Here is a 17,744-nt window from a genome sequence, read left to right as displayed (position 1 = left end):
AACCACTAAGATTTTTAATGTTTTTAAAAGAAGTTTCGTCTGCTCACCAAGGCTACATTTTAAAATACATTAAAAATACAGTAAAAAACTAATATTGTAAAATATTATTACAATTTAAAATAACTGTTTTCTATTTGAATATATTTCACAAAGTAACTTATTCCTGTGATGGCAAAGCTGAATTTTCAGCATCATTACTCCAGTCTTCAGTGTCACATGATCCTTCAGAAATCATTCTAATATGCTGATCTGCTGCTCAAGAAACATTTAATGTGTACAATTGTACAAAATATTTGTGTACAATATTTTTTTTCAGGATTATTTGATAAATAGAAAGTTCAAAAGAACAGTGTTTATCTGAAATCTAATCTTTTGTAACATTATAAATGTCTTTACTGCCACTTTTGATTGATTTAATGCATCCTTGCTGAATAAAAGTATTCATTTCTTTAATTTCTTTTCAAAAAAATAAAAATAAAAATTCTTACTGACCCCAAACTTTTGAACGGTAGTGTATAATGCTACAGAAGCTTTGTATTTCAGATAAATGCTGTTCTTTTGAACTTTCTATTCATCAAGGAATCCTGAAAAAAAAGTACACAACTGTTTTCAACATTGAAAATAATCATAAATGTTTATTGAGCAGCAAATCAGCATATTAGAATGATTTCTGAAGGATCATGTGACACTGAAGACTGGAGTAACGATGCTGAAAATTCAGCTTTGCATCACAGGAATAAATTACTTTGTCAAATATATTTAAATAGTACACAGTTATTTTAAATTGTAATAATATTTCACAATATTACAGTTTTTTACTGTATTTTTAATTAAATAAATGTAGCCTTGGTGAGCAGACGAAACTTCTTTTAAAAACATTAAAAATCTTAGTGGTTCCAAACTTTTGGACTGTACTGTATATATATATATATATATATATATATATATATATATATATATATATATATATTGATATTATATATTGATATATATTGATAATATATATTGATATTATATATATATATATATATATATATATATATATATATATATATATATATATATATATATATATATATAGATAGATAGATAGATAGATAGATAGATAGATAGATAGATAGATATTGCTTTGCCATCACAGGGATAAATTGAACATAAGAGGCTTCTTTCAAAAACATTTTAAAAATATTTTTGACCTCAAATTTTTGAACATTTCTAACACATGAACATGCTGGGTGAAATATCCTTAAAAATTATTAATCATACATATAAAATCACACAACATGGTCAGCATTTGGGTTTCGCTTAGCTTTAATGCATATTTAGTCTTTAGTTTTAGTGCCATTTCTTCAAAATTTATCAGACACAATCACTGTTCAATCACAATATTAACATTAGTAGAAAGACACACAATCAATATAGATAGAAAAACAAAATGTCCAAAAGTCAAAGGAGTGATTTCTACAGATTCTGTTCAATACCATTTCAATCCACAAATGAGTTCATCTAATTATGTAAAAAGCTGCTTGTCAATGTAAACGTAAATATGGTTTCAGCTTTTTTACTTAATTCTATGAACTGTGCAAGAATCGCAAGAATCGGATGGACGCTATGGCTTTACGTTTTATAGTTGCATCATCCACGCAGTGACCAAGGACAAATAATGTCTGATGATCAGTTCCAAAATATGGGATAGAAAATATACCTGAATTCCCTTTCAAATCCACACAATGGGCAATTATGTTTGTTTGTTTGTTCTAGAAAGAGTGTGCAGCACATGAATGTATCTAAACTTATGTATATAGTTCAGTTTTAGGCTGCAGTGTGAAAATTCAAAAAACAAGAAACCCAAAACTGACATGCATCAACTTCAAATATTAAAAGCTCATCTCTGTAATCTAGGTCAGTACGACTTTAATCCTAATTCATTAATTCTGAAAAATGAATGTAATACTTCGAAAATAAAACATTACAGGGGTGTTCAGAATGGAGCAAGCAGAGATTCAGCAGTTTGACGCCAATCCTGATGTCAAGTGCGACATGCCTCTGTATCGTCTGTACATTTTTTCGTACAGTTTATCATGATAATTACTGAAAGACAGTCTGAAATATGCGAACAATGCAGTGATAGGTCTAAAAAAAAAAACATCGCTTCATTATGCATTATTATTTTGTATGAGCAGAAAAGCTGTTTAGTTTACAAGAGGCACGTAAACACTGTTATGGCAATGAAGAGTCTCCATATTTGGCTCATTAGAACAGTCTTTCTGTTAACTAAAAGTTTCCCTTATGAGAGCAGACACTTACTTTTAAATTTTTCTTTAGCACACTTTTGAGTGACCTATTTTTGTAACATGATCCATAAAAACCTTGATCCATTGCAAAAGCAAAAGACGGCCATATCTAGAGAGCAGAAGAAAATAATTAAAATAAAACAAGTCACGAAAAAAGGTAACAGACCCCCTCAAAAAAAAAAAAAAAAATCCAGTGAGAACAAACAGTAACAGTGTTTCAAATCAAAGCAAAGGCTCTTTAGTGCTGACATGGATTAAAATCGAATGCAAACGGCAGTAACATGATGTTCAAACGAAAAAAAAAAAAACATCAAAAGTGTCACTGTCTTCATATGCTTGGCAACATCAGAGCAGTTTAAAACTCGTCTGATAAAGACACGGTGAAGATCGAAGGCCGATCACAGACACGGCAACCTGCTGTCAAGTTTGTCGAAGAGGGAGAGAGATAAAAAGAGTGCTTCTAGCGTAGCAGGGGCGTCCCAGATGGCAAACCCGTGACGTCCCTTTAAAGCTAGATGACAGGTAACCTTTGTAGTCAGCGAAGCCGTGCCACCTTGCAAAATTTGGCATTATGTTAATGAAGGCAGTTTAGTTTGGTTTGGCCCTCCAGAGACTCTCCATGTACGTGTATGACTACAGTCGAGCGAGGACGGGCTTCCTGGTTGGGAATTTTACCTCCTGTGTGACAGAAGAAAAGAAAAGTAAACAAGTTAAGATGAAAAATCGAACGGAGAAGCAGGAGGTCATGGCAGTACGGCGCAGCAAGAACTGGGTCACAGTGTAAAATGAGGCACACAAACAACACAAAACTGTGACTGAAAATTACTTCTTAAAAAATTGTTCCACACCATTGACAGAATTTTCCAGCAATCCATCACCGTGTCTGAAATCGCATACTGTCTGAGTAGGTACATTTGAATTTGAACTGATGAAAAAGTGTGTTCTATATGGTAGTACGAATGAAATTCAGACATACTACATCCTCCATGTAGTTACCGTCATGTGACATACCTACGTCAGTTGTTTCATTCATAAATCCTGGGATAGTAAAGTGTCACACTTCGGAATCTAGCCGGAAGTAGTAGGTCACCCAGGTACTTTTTGCCTACTGTTTTATGAACACTATGGATTCTGACATACTTTCTTTAGGCGTACTGTTTTTCGCATTACTATATAGTAGGAAAGTATTCGATTTTGGACACAGTGCATGCTTTCACTGTTATATGGTAGGGGTTATATGCGCTATTATGCATCTTCTGAAAGGGTATAGAATCTCTGGATCAAAACAGGCAGAGGAGGAGCAGAAACAAGTGATAGCATTGCTTACGCACATGTACACTAACACTATCATCAACCATTATACAGCATAAAAAATCTAAACTGCCTAATGCTACCAATTGAAATGTCGAACCCAAGAAGAGGTATAGGACTGTGCAAGCTTTGGGGGTGTTGATGGAAGTGATCTGCTCCATCTGTGTTTTTAAAGATTAATTTTTTTTTGGCATTTTTGCCTTTATTATGATAGGACAGTGATTAGACAGGAAGAGAAGTGGGAGAGAGAGAGGGGGACGGGATCGGGAAAGGACCACGAGCCGGGACTCGAACTCGGGTCACCCAAAGCGCATTGGCGCTACGTGTCGGCGCGCTGCCCATGAGGCCATCTGCGCCGACTGCTCCATCTATGTTTTGATCATCATTCTGAACTCCAATCTGGACGTAGGCCTTGACAAAAATGCGATTTTCAAAGCTTTTTGTTCAAAATGTTTTCATGAAATAAAAAAAAATTAAAAAAATGAGTGCATTAAGCTATAGAATTTTTTTTTTTTTTCTTTTGATAGAATGTATGTTGAGATATTCATACAACAAAATATTCTAGGTGTCATAAAATTGTTTGTGAAAATGGGAAAGAGTTAAAGAGGAATTTTAAAAGCAAGCAATAAAATATCTGCTCAGCAGCAGGGCCAAAAAGTCTCTAAATTAACTACAATTTACTTTTTGTTTAGTTTATTTATAATTATTTCATTTATAAATATCATTGACTGGTTTACATTTTACCTATTTAGTTGTATTTAAATGTATTACCATATTAGTTTCACATGCTCAATATGAACAATAAATAAACACTTGAAATTCAGCTTGAAGGAAAAAAGACTAAACTATTTTTAATACACATAAAAAGTTATTTAATTGTACTTGTTACAAAAAATTTTAACTATCCCATGCAACTTACTATGCACAGTACACTGTACATACTATATACTGCAGAAATATTTACATTGTTACAATGCGACTCCAAACACTGCCATACTTGAACGCATGCTATTTTGATGACATCACTCTTACCCAGCGTATCCTCCAATGAGTTCACTGCAATCTTGTTCACCTTCAACGCCACCTGATCTCCACTGTGAGAGAAGTTCATAGTTAAAAAACCATAATCATTTCAAAAGCCTATAACATATCTAATGAAATAAATGGTAACATTTGACAATAAGGTTCATTATGTTAACATTAGTTAAAGGTGCCATCGAATTGGAAATTGAATTTACCTTGGCATAGTTGAATAACAAGAGTATAGTACATGGAAATGACATATAGTGAGTCTCAAACGCCACTGTTTATAAATCATTTATAAGTTATATAAATCTCATTTGTTTAAAAGACCTCCGAAGAACAGGCGAATCTCAACATAGCGGCGACTGTTACGTAACAGTCGGGATCATTAATATGTACGCCCCCAATATTTGCATATGCCAGCTCATGTTCAAGGCATTACACAAGGGCAGCCAGAATTAACGTCTGGATCTGTGCACAGCTGAATCATCAGACTAGATAAGCAAGCAAGGACAATAGCGAAAAATGGCAGATGGAGCAATAATAACTGACATGATCCATGATATCATGATATTTTTAGTCATATTTGTAAATTGTCTTTCTAAATGTTTCATTAAGATGTTGCTAATGTACTGTTAAATGTGGTTAAAGTTACCATCGTTTATTACTGTATTCACGGAGACAAGAGAGCCGTCGCTATTTTCATTTTTAAACACTTGCAGTCTGTATAATTCATAAACACAACTTCATTCTTTATAAATCTCTCCAACAGTGTGTGTGTTAGCTTTAGCCCGTTAGCCACGGAAGCACTAGCCTCAAACTCATTCAGAATCAAATGTAAACATCCAAATAAATACCTATACTTCACGTGATCTGATGTATGCATGCAGCATGCATGACGAACACTTTGTAAAGATCCATTTTGAGGGTTATATTAGCTGTGTGAACTTTGTTTATGCTGTTTAAGGCAAGCGCGAGCTCCGGGGGCGGAGAGCGTGAGCATTTAAAGGGGCCGCAGCCTAAATCGGTGCATTTCTAATTATGCCCCAAAATAGGCAGTTTAAAAAAATTTATTTAAAAAAATCTATGGGATATTTTGAGCTGAAACTTCACAGACACATTCAGGGGACACCTTAGACTTATATTACATCTTGTAAAAAAACATTCGATGGCACCTTTAATGTATTAACTAACATGAACTAACCAAGAAAAATACATTTGTTACAGTATTTGTTAATCTTTGTTAACGTTAGTTAATAAAAATACAGCAGTTCATTGTTTGTTCATGTAAGTTCACTGTGCATTAACTAATGTTAACAAATACAAATCTTGATTTTAATAATGTATTAGTAAATGTTGAAATTAACGTTAAAAAGAATAATAAAAGCTGTAGAAGTTTAGTTAATTATTAGTTAATTAATGTAGTTAACTAATGAACCTTAAGTGTTACCAAATAAAGACTATTAGGGCTGGGCATTGACACAAATTTCACAATTTGATGAGATTTTGATTCATTTGGATATATATCAGACAGTACGTCAATTTTTCCTCAGAGAAAAAATGACTTTTTAGCTACATAATTGTTTAAAACATTTAAACGGTGGGTGTCATAAAAATATGTTTTATTCAAACATTTATTCAGACATATAAAATATTAAAAGACATGTTAAGAAAAAAATATATAATGAATATGTAATATAGTGCATATACAGTACAGTCCAAAAGTTTGGAACCACTAAGATTTTTAATGTTTTTAAAAGAAGTTTCGTCTGCTCACCAAGGCTACATTTATTTAATTAAAAATACAGTAAAAAACAGTAATATTGTGAAATATTATTACAATTTAAAATAGCTGTGTACTATTTAAATATATTTGACAAAGTAATTTATTCCTGTGATGCAAAGCTGAATTTTCAGCATCGTTACTCCAGTCTTCAGTGTCACATGATCCTTCAGAAATCATTCTAATATGCTGATTTGCTGCTCAATAAACATTTATGATTATTTTCAATGTTGAAAACAGTTGTGTACTTTTTTTTCAGGATTCCTTGATGAATAGAAAGTTCAAAAGAACAGCATTTATCTGAAATACAAAGCTTCTGTAGCATTATACACTACCGTTCAAAAGTTTGGGGTCAGTAAGAATTTTTATTTTTATTTTTTTGAAAAGAAATTAAAGAAATGAATACTTTTATTCAGCAAGGATGCATTAAATCAATCAAAAGTGGCAGTAAAGACATTTATAATGTTACAAAAGATTAGATTTCAGATAAACACTGTTCTTTTGAACTTTCTATTCATCAAATAATCCTGAAAAAAAATATTGTACACAAATATTTTGTACAATTGTACACATTAAATGTTTCTTGAGCAGCAGATCAGCATATTAGAATGATTTCTGAAGGATCATGTGACACTGACGACTGGAGTAATGATGCTGAAAATTCAGCTTTGCCATCACAGGAATAAATTACTTTGTAAAATATATTTAAATAGAAATCAGTTATTTTAAATCGTAATAATATTTCACAATATTACTGTTTTTTTACTGTATTTTTAATTAAATAAATGTAGCCTTGGTGAGCAGACGAAACTTCTTTTAAAAACATTAAAAATCTTAGTGGTTCCAAACTTTTGGACTGTACTGTATTTACTGAATGACTTTTGTAGTGACAGTATACATTTACACGACAACGGCGTACTAAAAATGAACACGTTTTTTACAGATGACAACGTTGTCAAAATGATACCCGTTCACACAGATCCACGGAAATAACTAAAACCGCTGTATTATTCATGCCAGTCCACTAGTTGGCGATGTCACTTTGTAAAGAAACACTACGCACTTGAACGCGTAATAATCATGTGCATGCTCAATCATCACCATTTTCACCATTTTTGTAGGTTACACAGAAACGATAAAGGTATTACTTTCGAAAACTTGCGCTTTGAAACCTGTTTTCAAAAGTTGGATTTTTCAAGCCCCCAAAACACCGTTGTCGTGTAAATAAACGGCTAAAACACATAAAAAGATTTCTGTTTTTAGTTAAAAACGGTGTTGTGTAAACGGCCCCTGAGACAGATCAGACACACAATTATTTGTTACATTTAATGCATGCCTTATGATAGAATTATTAGATAATGTACCCTTATCCGTAGGTAGATAATGTAAAATTTACCATATGTTTAAAAATGATCCTTGTTTAATTTACTACACATTGGAGTACATCTCCTCCTCATAATATGCATTTTATGATTGTTATATTAATCTGAGTAAAAGAGGACAAAAAAACTGACAGCCCAATCTGATCATGCAAATGAGTCAGCTTCCAAAAAAGAAACGTTTCCTGCTTGAAATTACACCCTTTTCATTGGACAAGCCAATCTCAAGAGGTATGACCTCTGCAGAAGTTAAAAGCCACTATCTCAGTGACCCTGCCTCCTCTTTGGGTTGTTCACGTAGGAAAAGAGTGGAAACATCCAGTCCTACCGTGACCCCACAGACAAAGTCGCACAAGCCACATTGTAACTTTCCACCAGGGAGCGAGGACTCTCCCAACAACAACGGAGTCAGAATTATCATCAAACAATCAAGGCTTTTGTCCAAGACTACTCACGGGCACTCATTCAACAGCTATGGCATTGCAATTATAATGTACATTTGATTAACTAACAGAGTTTTAGTATAAGCTGTAGTCACTTTGTTACCAAGGTGCTTTAAATCTAAGAAACTGATGGCTTTGTTCAGGGGGTTTAACTGACTGACCCCTGCTTCGGTTTCATTCATTCACTTTCACTTTTAATTTTGTCCATGTATGCATGATTGTTTATGTGTTTGTTTAGACTAGTTATGTGTTCCTGATTCAGTCAAATAAAACTTTTGTGCACATTCACATGAATGTTGATTCTGTGGTCACTGCTTGCAAAACAACGATGCGACCACAGCTACATGCTCTGAGTCAGGGTTGCCAGGTTTTCACAACAAAACCCACCCAATTGCTTCTCAAAACTAGCCCAATGGCATTTCAGGGGGGTCCCACGGTCAAAAACGCGTTCCGGGGAAAACATTGTGCGTTTTTGGACAGGGCTCCCCTGGTGAAATCCACATTCCAGGGACTAAATATGTTATTTTGGGTCGATTCAACCCACGGACATGAAAAACAACCCGCGGCAACAGTGTAAAAGTAGTCCAATTCCGCGGGAAAACCGCAGACTTGGCAACACTGCTCTGAGTAGTACTGTACACAGTAAGAAAGAGTTCATTTTCTGTGGCCACAAAAATAACACTGAGTGTTAGCTGGAGGAACAGGTTAATTGATTGTGATATTTATTCTACTACATCAATCTGATTCGTACAACTTATCCAAATATTTATAATGAATTATAATGAGTTATAATGAATTATTCATATCTACCATTTGCTACACTTTTCTGAGGTAAATGTGCTGTTACGTGACATATTGCTTACAAACTGTTTTTTGCTGTCTCTCTGAGGTTGAAACACTGATTAGGCGATTACATGAGACATGATTTATTTTGGTAAGCTGTAGTGTATCTTTCAATGTACCTTCTAATGTTCATTCATGTGTATTTCATGCTATAACTAGTAGTAGTCGATATCCGTTCATCAAAATGAAAATCAATTAAAATTGAGAAATCAATATTTTCAACCCAGCCCTAAAGACTATATGTAGATGGACTTACACTTTGACCTTCCTCACGGCTTTGAGCCTCAAGAGAGCTGCTAGAGTGTTCTTCTGCAGGTCTGAGGATAAGGCTTCATAACACTTCAGACGGCCTGATGCCACGATGACAAACACAGAGAGAAAACAGAAGATGTAACCTCAGGCAAAATTTGAGGTCTGAGACAATTACACCTCTACAAAATCGAATCACAAGCATACACGGCACAGGAGATGTATAATCAGATAACCTACAACGGATGTCAAGACTAAGTGTAAACAGGACCCTGATATGTAAAAAGCCAAAACACTGTCATCCTGTGTTACCTGCTAATATGAGTTTCAGTGCAAAGTTCCTCACAGCGGGAATAAACTCCTTCTCCGTCAGGTTCTCATTAGTCTCCTCACACAGATAGCGGCACACCACCTGCGCAAAGACACAAAGACAAACTTAATATGACTTGCAATAAGCAGTTTCTGAACCTAAGAATGTGTCCTAAGTGAAAACACCTTCAAGGGATATTTCAAACGAAAATGAAAAATTATTGCATAGTTTACTCACCCTCAAAGCTATCATAGGTGTTTATGTCTTTTTCCTTTCAGCCAAACACAATCAGAGTTATATTAAAAAATATCCTGGGTCTTCCAAGCTTTATAATGAGAGTGAATGGTACCATTTTTTTAAGCCCAAAAAAGCAAATCCATCCACTATGCTCTTTGGCTGGATATCAACACACCCATTAACGTACTAAAGTTGTTGAGGGTCTGCAGCGATCATTTTTCCCCTGATGATTTTACACACCCAGGAGAGGATCACATATGACTTAAACCATCAGCTGTGCCTATGGTATGTGTCCTTTTTATTTGTAAAGCTGCCCTTACAAAAAGTAGCAAAATAAAAGTTTTGATGTAATAAAACCATGTTTTTTAGTGGTTTACTTCCATTTGTATAACAACTGTTGTCCTACAGGCACCATGTTTAAACTACGCCAGAGCGCGTACACACCTCACGCACCGGATGCCATAGTCGCGCCCAAGGCAGTTGGACATAGTAATGTATTAGAGGTAAAAAATTATATAAATACTGTTCGGTTTCTCGCACAAACCGATCGTTTCGTGTCTTAGGACATCAATGCGTCATTACGAGCTGCAGGGTTTAATTTGGTATTTGTCTGTGCATGTTTTTTTTACTCTCATAGACTTTGTTACCATTGACATGCATTATACGACTGACAGACCGCAATGGTTGGAGTTAAAAATCATCATTTGTGTTCTACTGAAGAAACAAAGTCACCTACAGCTTAGATGCCCTGGGGATAAGCAGATAACATCAAATTTTCATTTTTGGGTGAACAATCCCTTTAAGCAGTGGTTCCCAAACTTTTTTAGCTTGGACGTACCCCCTGAAGCGATTACCATCCTTCTGCGTACCCCCTCTCTTCAACTTAGACTGCAGTCACACCTTTACCATTAAGGGACAATATTTGCCCCCTAAATTGATTTTTCAGTAAAAATACCTTTATGAATATAACTTTATAAAATAAATAATGTTTATACAAAAATGTTCAATAGAGAAATGATGGTAAAAAAGTAAAACTTTTAAATATTAAACTAAAACAGCCAGTAGGTGGCAGCAAGTCACTGCTTTTATGAGTGAGTCATCGAGTCATTCATTCAGTAACGAAACAAGTGGCTGTGAATGAATCATTGAATCATTGACTCTCACGATTCGTTCAAAGCCGCAGAATTGTTCGCGAAACACAGACGTGTGTTGTAGTTCTGCTGTGGTTTTCGTTAGAACTATTATTTCATTGCAAAATAGAGTAAATACTGGCAGTACTGTGTTTAAAATGTATGTTTTGTTTTTTGACCTGTTGTATAATAATGTCACGTTTGCAGTCATGTGGATATTTGGGAACAATTGCATTCTTGCTAGTTATCATCATTAAATACAAGAACTCACACAAGGTATGTTTTTGTATCTGAGAAAGTTTGAGTCTTAAATGTTTTTGTATCGGAGAAAGTTTGAGTCTTAAATCGAAATTAATCCACTATCTGTGTCTGTATTTGTTCTTCATGCGAGTAAGTGCTAAATGCCCACTTTTACAAAGGTGCATTGTCGAGAACGACAGTAATTTATCGTGATTTAAGGCAGCATGCTGCAGGCAATGCATGCTGCTTGTGTGGATACAGTCATTTTTGAATGCAAATGATGAGGTAATTTGATTAAATATACTGGATTTACGACATTTTGGCAGTTAGAAATACATGCTCGATTTTAAAGCAGAACTAAGTAACTTTTTTTACCTTCATAAATAGTTTTCTAAGTCCTTATGATGGTTAATTGACTTGTAGTGGTGTGTTTGAGGCGAAGCACTAACCCCCTCTGGCACGTCTACGCCAGAAAACAGCACTTGCAAGTTGAGCTGCACCGACCCGACACAATCTCGCCTCATGTTCACGTTCACGCGAGAGTGACAAAATGCTTTACAGTAATTCAAAAACAATGTATATATTATGACTTTATAAGACAATTTCGAAAATTACCCACCTCCATCAAGTGTACTGTATTTGCAAATTACCCACCTCCTCTTTCTTGTACTGTATTTGCAAAACTACTGCGCTGGTGAGCGTTGTAGTCGTTGTAGTCCAGAGCTGTGCTTGGAGTATTTATGACAGTGTGATTCACTGAAGGAAACTGTAGGGGGAGCTTTCGCAAATCTTACTGAGTTCCGCTTTAATATTATTTTAAAGTGAAATTAAATGAACTACTCAGCATTTTGTTCGCGTACCCCCTTTTGTCACCTCACGTACCCCCAGGGGTACGCGTACCCCAGTTTGGGAACCACTGCCTTTAAGTGTAGTGTACATTTGCACACTGTGTGTAAGGAGTCACCTGGTATCCTTGCAGGAAGGGGTCTAAAACTGCACACAGGAAAGCAAGGGTGCTGTGACCGCTCGCTGACATCACAATTTCATGCTCCAATACCTGCAACACTCCACGCTTCATGAGCAAATAACATGCTTCTTCAAAGTCCTACAAAAACACACAAATATACATACAATAATATATCATAAAAAAAATGTTCATTTCAGACTAGAGGTGACAATCTTCATGGGATTTGAATTGGTTTCACATCAGACAGCCACGATTTAGTTTTAGGGCTGCAACGATTAATCGCGATTAATCATTTCAAAATAAAAGCTGTGTTTACGTAATATATATGTGTGTGTTCTGTGTATAATAATTATGTATATATAAATACACACACAGTCATGTATACATTTAAGAAAATGTTATATTTATATATAAATATTTATGTTTATATGTAATATAAAATATATATAAATATATATATTTATAATACATGCATATATTTCTAAACTTTATACCTGTATGTGTGTGTATTTATATATACATAATTATTATAACACACACATATATTACGTAAACACAGACTTTTATTTTGCAAACGATTAATCGCGATTAATCGTTGCAGCCCTAGAATCAAATGATTCTCAATGTTCAAACTCAAAGTTTCAGCAACAAATCAAAAAACAGTTTGTGAATGTGCTCATTCAATAGAGAAATGATGGTAAAAAAGTAAAACTTTTAAATATTAAACTAAAACAGCCAGTAGGTGGCAGCAAGTCACTGCTTTTATGAGTGAGTCATCGAGTCATATTCATAACGAAACAAGTGGCTGTGAATGAATCATGAATCATACTCTCACGATTCGTTCAAAGCCGCAGAATTGTTCGCGAAACACAATGAGTGTTGTAGTTCTGCTGTGGTTTTCGTTAGAACTATTATTTCATTCAGTAAATACTGACAGTACTGTGTTTAAAATGTACGTTTTGTTTTTTGACCTGTTGTATAATAATGTCACGTTTGCAGTCATGTGGATTTGGGAACAATTGCATTCTTGCTAGTTATCATCATTAAATACAAGAACTCACACAAGGATGTTTTTGTATCTGAGAAGTTTGAGTCTTAAATCGAAATTAATCCACATCATAAAAATGTTATATTTATATATAAAATATTTATGTTTATATGTAATATAAAATATATATAAATATATATATTTATAATACATGCATATATTTCTAAACTTTATACCTGTATGTGTGTGTATTTATATATACATAATTATTATAACACACACATATATATTACGTAAACACAGACTTTTATTTTGCAAACGATTAATCGCGATTAATCGTTGCAGCCCTAGAATCAAATGATTCTCAATGTTCAAACTCAAAGTTTCAGCAACAAATCAAAAAACAGTTTGTGAATGTGCTCGAACCTGAACAGAGTCCCCAGGGCAAAGAATAAATTCATTGGAGAACATGTTCCTCAGGAAGCTGAAACAGTTGTAGATGTCATCTAGAATACAAATTACTCTGTGATTGGTAACATACTAATCCAGGAAAAAAGCAGCAAAAGCGTTTATGAAAAATATTTCTCTCACACCTTTACTATTAGAGTTGGCGCTTTGCATGGCCACTGCTAACAGAGCAGGTCTCAGAAACACGTGCAGGATCTGGTTCCTGTAGGAGGCACAAGAGAGCACAACGACGGCTCGGTGAAACACCGCTTCCTCTGGCGTGGTGTCGACCTGCAGCGCCTCCGTGACATTCAGCTGAACGTGCCCCGCGGACACAATCAACAGGTGTCTGTGCAGCGCTAAACTACAGCTGATGACTTCACTGCAGGCCGCGTGATCTAGAGAGAGACAGAGAGATCATATTATTGGGGATTGTTCAAATTAAGGTCAAGTAAGCTCGATTAAGCTATTGGATTTCTCTGCAATGAATTATTCATTGAGCGTATTTCCTTTATCTAAGCAGATTCTGCATATCCTGGAGATATGCATGATCATTTTTGCCATACTAAGAAAATTTGAAGAACATGATATATGATAATCGGATACAATTTCATATGACTCTAGCTGCTTAACTTTCAAATTTAGAGATCTTTATTAAATGATACAAATAGTTTACCTGTATGTAATAAAATAATGGATATGATTTCATATAGGACTTTTGGTTAATAATCAGAGAGAACATTTTTTCAGTGCAATTTTCATATGTTGTTGTTGATTGTCAATTCATGTTTGTTTATATTGCAATAACTAATGTTCATTTATACAACTTCTAATGATAAATATGTATTAGTATATTATGTAGAAATTAACATTAACCAAGATTAATAAGTGTAAGATTTTCCATTAACACTTTACTTAAAGCCTTATGTATAATGCATTATAAAAAGTATGTAATGCATAATGAGTATAATGCTCTCTTGAGTAATTGCAACCACAGTTATAATATATTTTAATACTTAGGTTACGCCTTTAGAAAGTATAATGCATTAAAACACATGACAAACAACCAATTTCAGATATAACAAGAAATCTGCAAATGTTATAACGCATTTTAACTTTGGTTACAATTATTTATAAAAAGATGCATTATAATGTACATTATGAATACCTTTATAATGCATTATACATTAAGGCTTTAAGAAAATCTTACTTAACCCAAACGTCATTTTGTATACACACTTGTGCATCCCTTTTGTATTTTGGGTTTCTGTGGCCAATCAGCACTGTGACAGGGCTGACCAATGAATTCGAGTCATAGATGTGAGTCATCACTGCAGGGTGTGGTTTTCAATTAAGGGGCATGGTTTGTGCTTCACTGGCTTGCATTTACTGTTAATGAATTAAACCTTATTGTAAAGTGTTAGCATGCAATTAATATGCATTACATGAAAATTGTCCGAACAGCAAATTTTTTTTTTTTAAATATGTGGATGTGTGAACTTAAATCATAAAGTGTGTCTGGAGCTGTGTCTGAACACACTCATTTTCAATTTTCTAATATGGCAAACTGTAATATTCACTACTGTATGCAGAGAATGAGTGAACAAGTCAGCAGACACAGTAGTACATGTATGAATGTGCACAAGACGTATGAAATGCTGCTTATATTATCTCACGGACCTTGTGAGTTTAGTACTGGAACGAGGCAAAATGATAATCATGAGAAAAGGCAAAATTTCCAAATCAAATCAGATTTGTGTGTAGCGTGAACATAGTCTCTAAAGGCACTGATATGCATCAAGCGAAATCGAAGAACGAACTGGTGTGATGTCATTTTGAACAAATGAAGTTTGTTTCTGGAGTTTCAGTAATAGGCAGGTGTGGCCCTGAGGCTCCGCCTTCTTTGACATGTAAATAATTTCTGGTTAATTTCTTCTGAAGGTCAAGGTCAGACGAGTAAAAACATGAACACACTGGAGAGCCGCTTTATAGCAGAAATTAAAGTTGTAATTCTAATTGCTAGCGACACTGACAGTGATTGTTTTTTATGTGGTGCTGTTCAGTCATTTTTGACTGAGAAACTATACATTATCACTGTGGCGAGCAGGGCGGGCGAGAGCCGTGAGGGAACGGTGCGACGCCGGTGACGCGAGAGATAATGAGCTTCACCTGCGAGGCGCACCGGCCTCAAGTCTCTCACGGAGGAGCTCCGGAAGCATAAAAGGAGGAGTGACGACAGTGAAGGACGAGAGAGGACCATGCCTGGATATTATTTGATGTTTTATTATGTTTGTGTGGCCGGCAGACGTCCGCGAGGGTCTGCCGGCATTACTTTCATTTTGTTCTTTGTTTATTATAAACGTTCGCCGGTTCCTGCCTCCTTCTTCCCGTATCTACGAACTGTGTTACATTGGTGCTGAAACCCGGGAGGAAGGAGGGACATGCTGTCGAAGAGCCCTCGCTGCTGAGGGGGATCGCGGTGCTGCGGAGGTCAGGCAGCACAGGAGTGAAGACCGCGAGAGGCTGCCCGAGGCGGTGGTGCTGGAGCCTAGTGACAGGTGGGACAGAGAGCTCCATGCAGTGCTCCTGGGACGAGGTGGGGTGGCTGCCGTCTAGGAGGGAGCAGAGGAGTCGCCGCCGTCCATCGTGGGCTGGAGCCTGCTACCGTCCGCCATGAAGGGGAGGAGCAGGGGACGGTGGACTCGCTGCCAGCTGCCCTCAGCCGGAGGAGCCATTGCCAGCCGCCAGGGGGTAGAGGAGGATCGGGCCGTCCACCGAGCGTCCAGTACCGTCACATGGCACCGCGAGGAAGAGCCTCTCGGCTGGCTGAGGACCGAGCGGCAGTGTGTCCGGGAACCGGACCAAGATTTTTTTTTTTCTCTTTTTCCTCTCTTCCCTCTCTCGTTCTGTCGCTCCCTGTACTTCCGTCTCCTTTCTCTTGTCTCGTCTGTCCTTACCCCCAGGTGCTGCGGCCACCGAGACAGGCCCCGGGGGGGGAGTAAGCACTGTCTCAGGGGTACCCCCCGGCCTGCAAGGGACGATGGGGGTATGTAGCGAGCAGGGCGGGCGGGCGAGAGCCGTGAGGGAACGGCGCGAGGCCGGTGACGCGAGAGATAATGAGCTTCACCTGCGAGGTGCACCGGCCTTGAGTCTCTCACGGAGGAGCTCCGGAAGCATAAAAGGAGGAGCGACGACAGTGAAGGACGAGAGAGGACCAGGCCTGGATATTATTTGATGTTTTATTATGTTTGTGTGGCCGGCAGACGTCCACAAGGGTCTGCCGGCAATACTTTCGTTTTGTTCTTTGTTTATTTTATATTAAAGTTTGTTTGAACGTTCGCCGGTTCCCGCCTCCTTCTTCCCGTATCTACGAACTGTGTTACAATCACACATCTCAGTCTGGGAAAAACCCAACTAGTAAAATCTGTACATATTAATGCAAAAAAAAAACAATAGAAAACTTACTAAACGATGCCCTCTGCATCGCGTTCGTCGTGTTTACATTGAGAACGGTCAGGGACGTTTACAGGATCACATGGATGATTAAGGTATGAATAGCAGTGGGAGTGGCACATAAAAAATAATTATTTCAGATGGGAAAGAATGTACCTCTTGCTGGTTTCATACGGATTACATAAAGAGAGAACATTTGCTTTCAACTTGACACATAATTTAAAAGTAGACATTCTAAGCTTTCTAAAGACATGTTTCTCATGTATATATGCGAAAATTATTTGCCGAGTTTTGGATTTTTTTTTAAACGCTTTTCAGAAAGAAATCCACAGAGACTTATCAGACAGCGCACCCTGTTTATTTTCTTTTTTTTTTTTTTTTTTTTACAAAAGCATGTCGTTTTGCTGTTATTATGAGTGCACGCAAATAAAAGAAGACATTCTGTAGTTTCAACTGATGTATTACTTTTATCTGTATGACATAAAGTGACAGTATTTTAAGTCGATTTTGCTTCTAATCCAGCAAAACGCACCGGCACGTTTGCCGACCCCAGAGTGTTAAAGTTTATTTTGATCGTTTGCCATTTCCCGCCTCCTCCTTCCCTGAGCTTGAACTTTGTTTTAACAATATATTGTATAAGTTCTATA

At 36.3% G+C, this 17,744-nt stretch overlaps 1 protein-coding gene across 1 annotated transcript in view; it reads right to left on the bottom strand.

The window, feature by feature from the left end:
• Positions 1-1,293: 1,293 nt before the first annotated feature.
• gnpat (glyceronephosphate O-acyltransferase) overlaps positions 1,294-17,744 on the bottom strand; it is a 30,249-nt gene continuing 13,798 nt past the window's right edge. Inside the window, exons 10-16 of the mRNA XM_048208422.1 lie at positions 13,791-14,042; positions 13,624-13,703; positions 12,207-12,347; positions 9,638-9,737; positions 9,333-9,426; positions 4,638-4,699; positions 1,294-2,972 (exon numbers count right to left, since the gene is read on the bottom strand). Of these exons, the coding sequence (XP_048064379.1) occupies positions 2,869-2,972; positions 4,638-4,699; positions 9,333-9,426; positions 9,638-9,737; positions 12,207-12,347; positions 13,624-13,703; positions 13,791-14,042 (833 nt within the window). The 3' untranslated portion in view covers positions 1,294-2,868. The remainder of the gene's footprint in view (positions 2,973-4,637; positions 4,700-9,332; positions 9,427-9,637; positions 9,738-12,206; positions 12,348-13,623; positions 13,704-13,790; positions 14,043-17,744) is intronic.

Source organism: Megalobrama amblycephala, linkage group LG11, assembly GCF_018812025.1.
Source record: "Megalobrama amblycephala isolate DHTTF-2021 linkage group LG11, ASM1881202v1, whole genome shotgun sequence".
In the NCBI taxonomy this organism is placed as follows: Eukaryota; Metazoa; Chordata; class Actinopteri; order Cypriniformes; family Xenocyprididae; genus Megalobrama; species Megalobrama amblycephala.
Note: the sequence above shows the minus strand (reverse complement) of the source record. Positions and strands in the feature narration are given on the sequence as shown.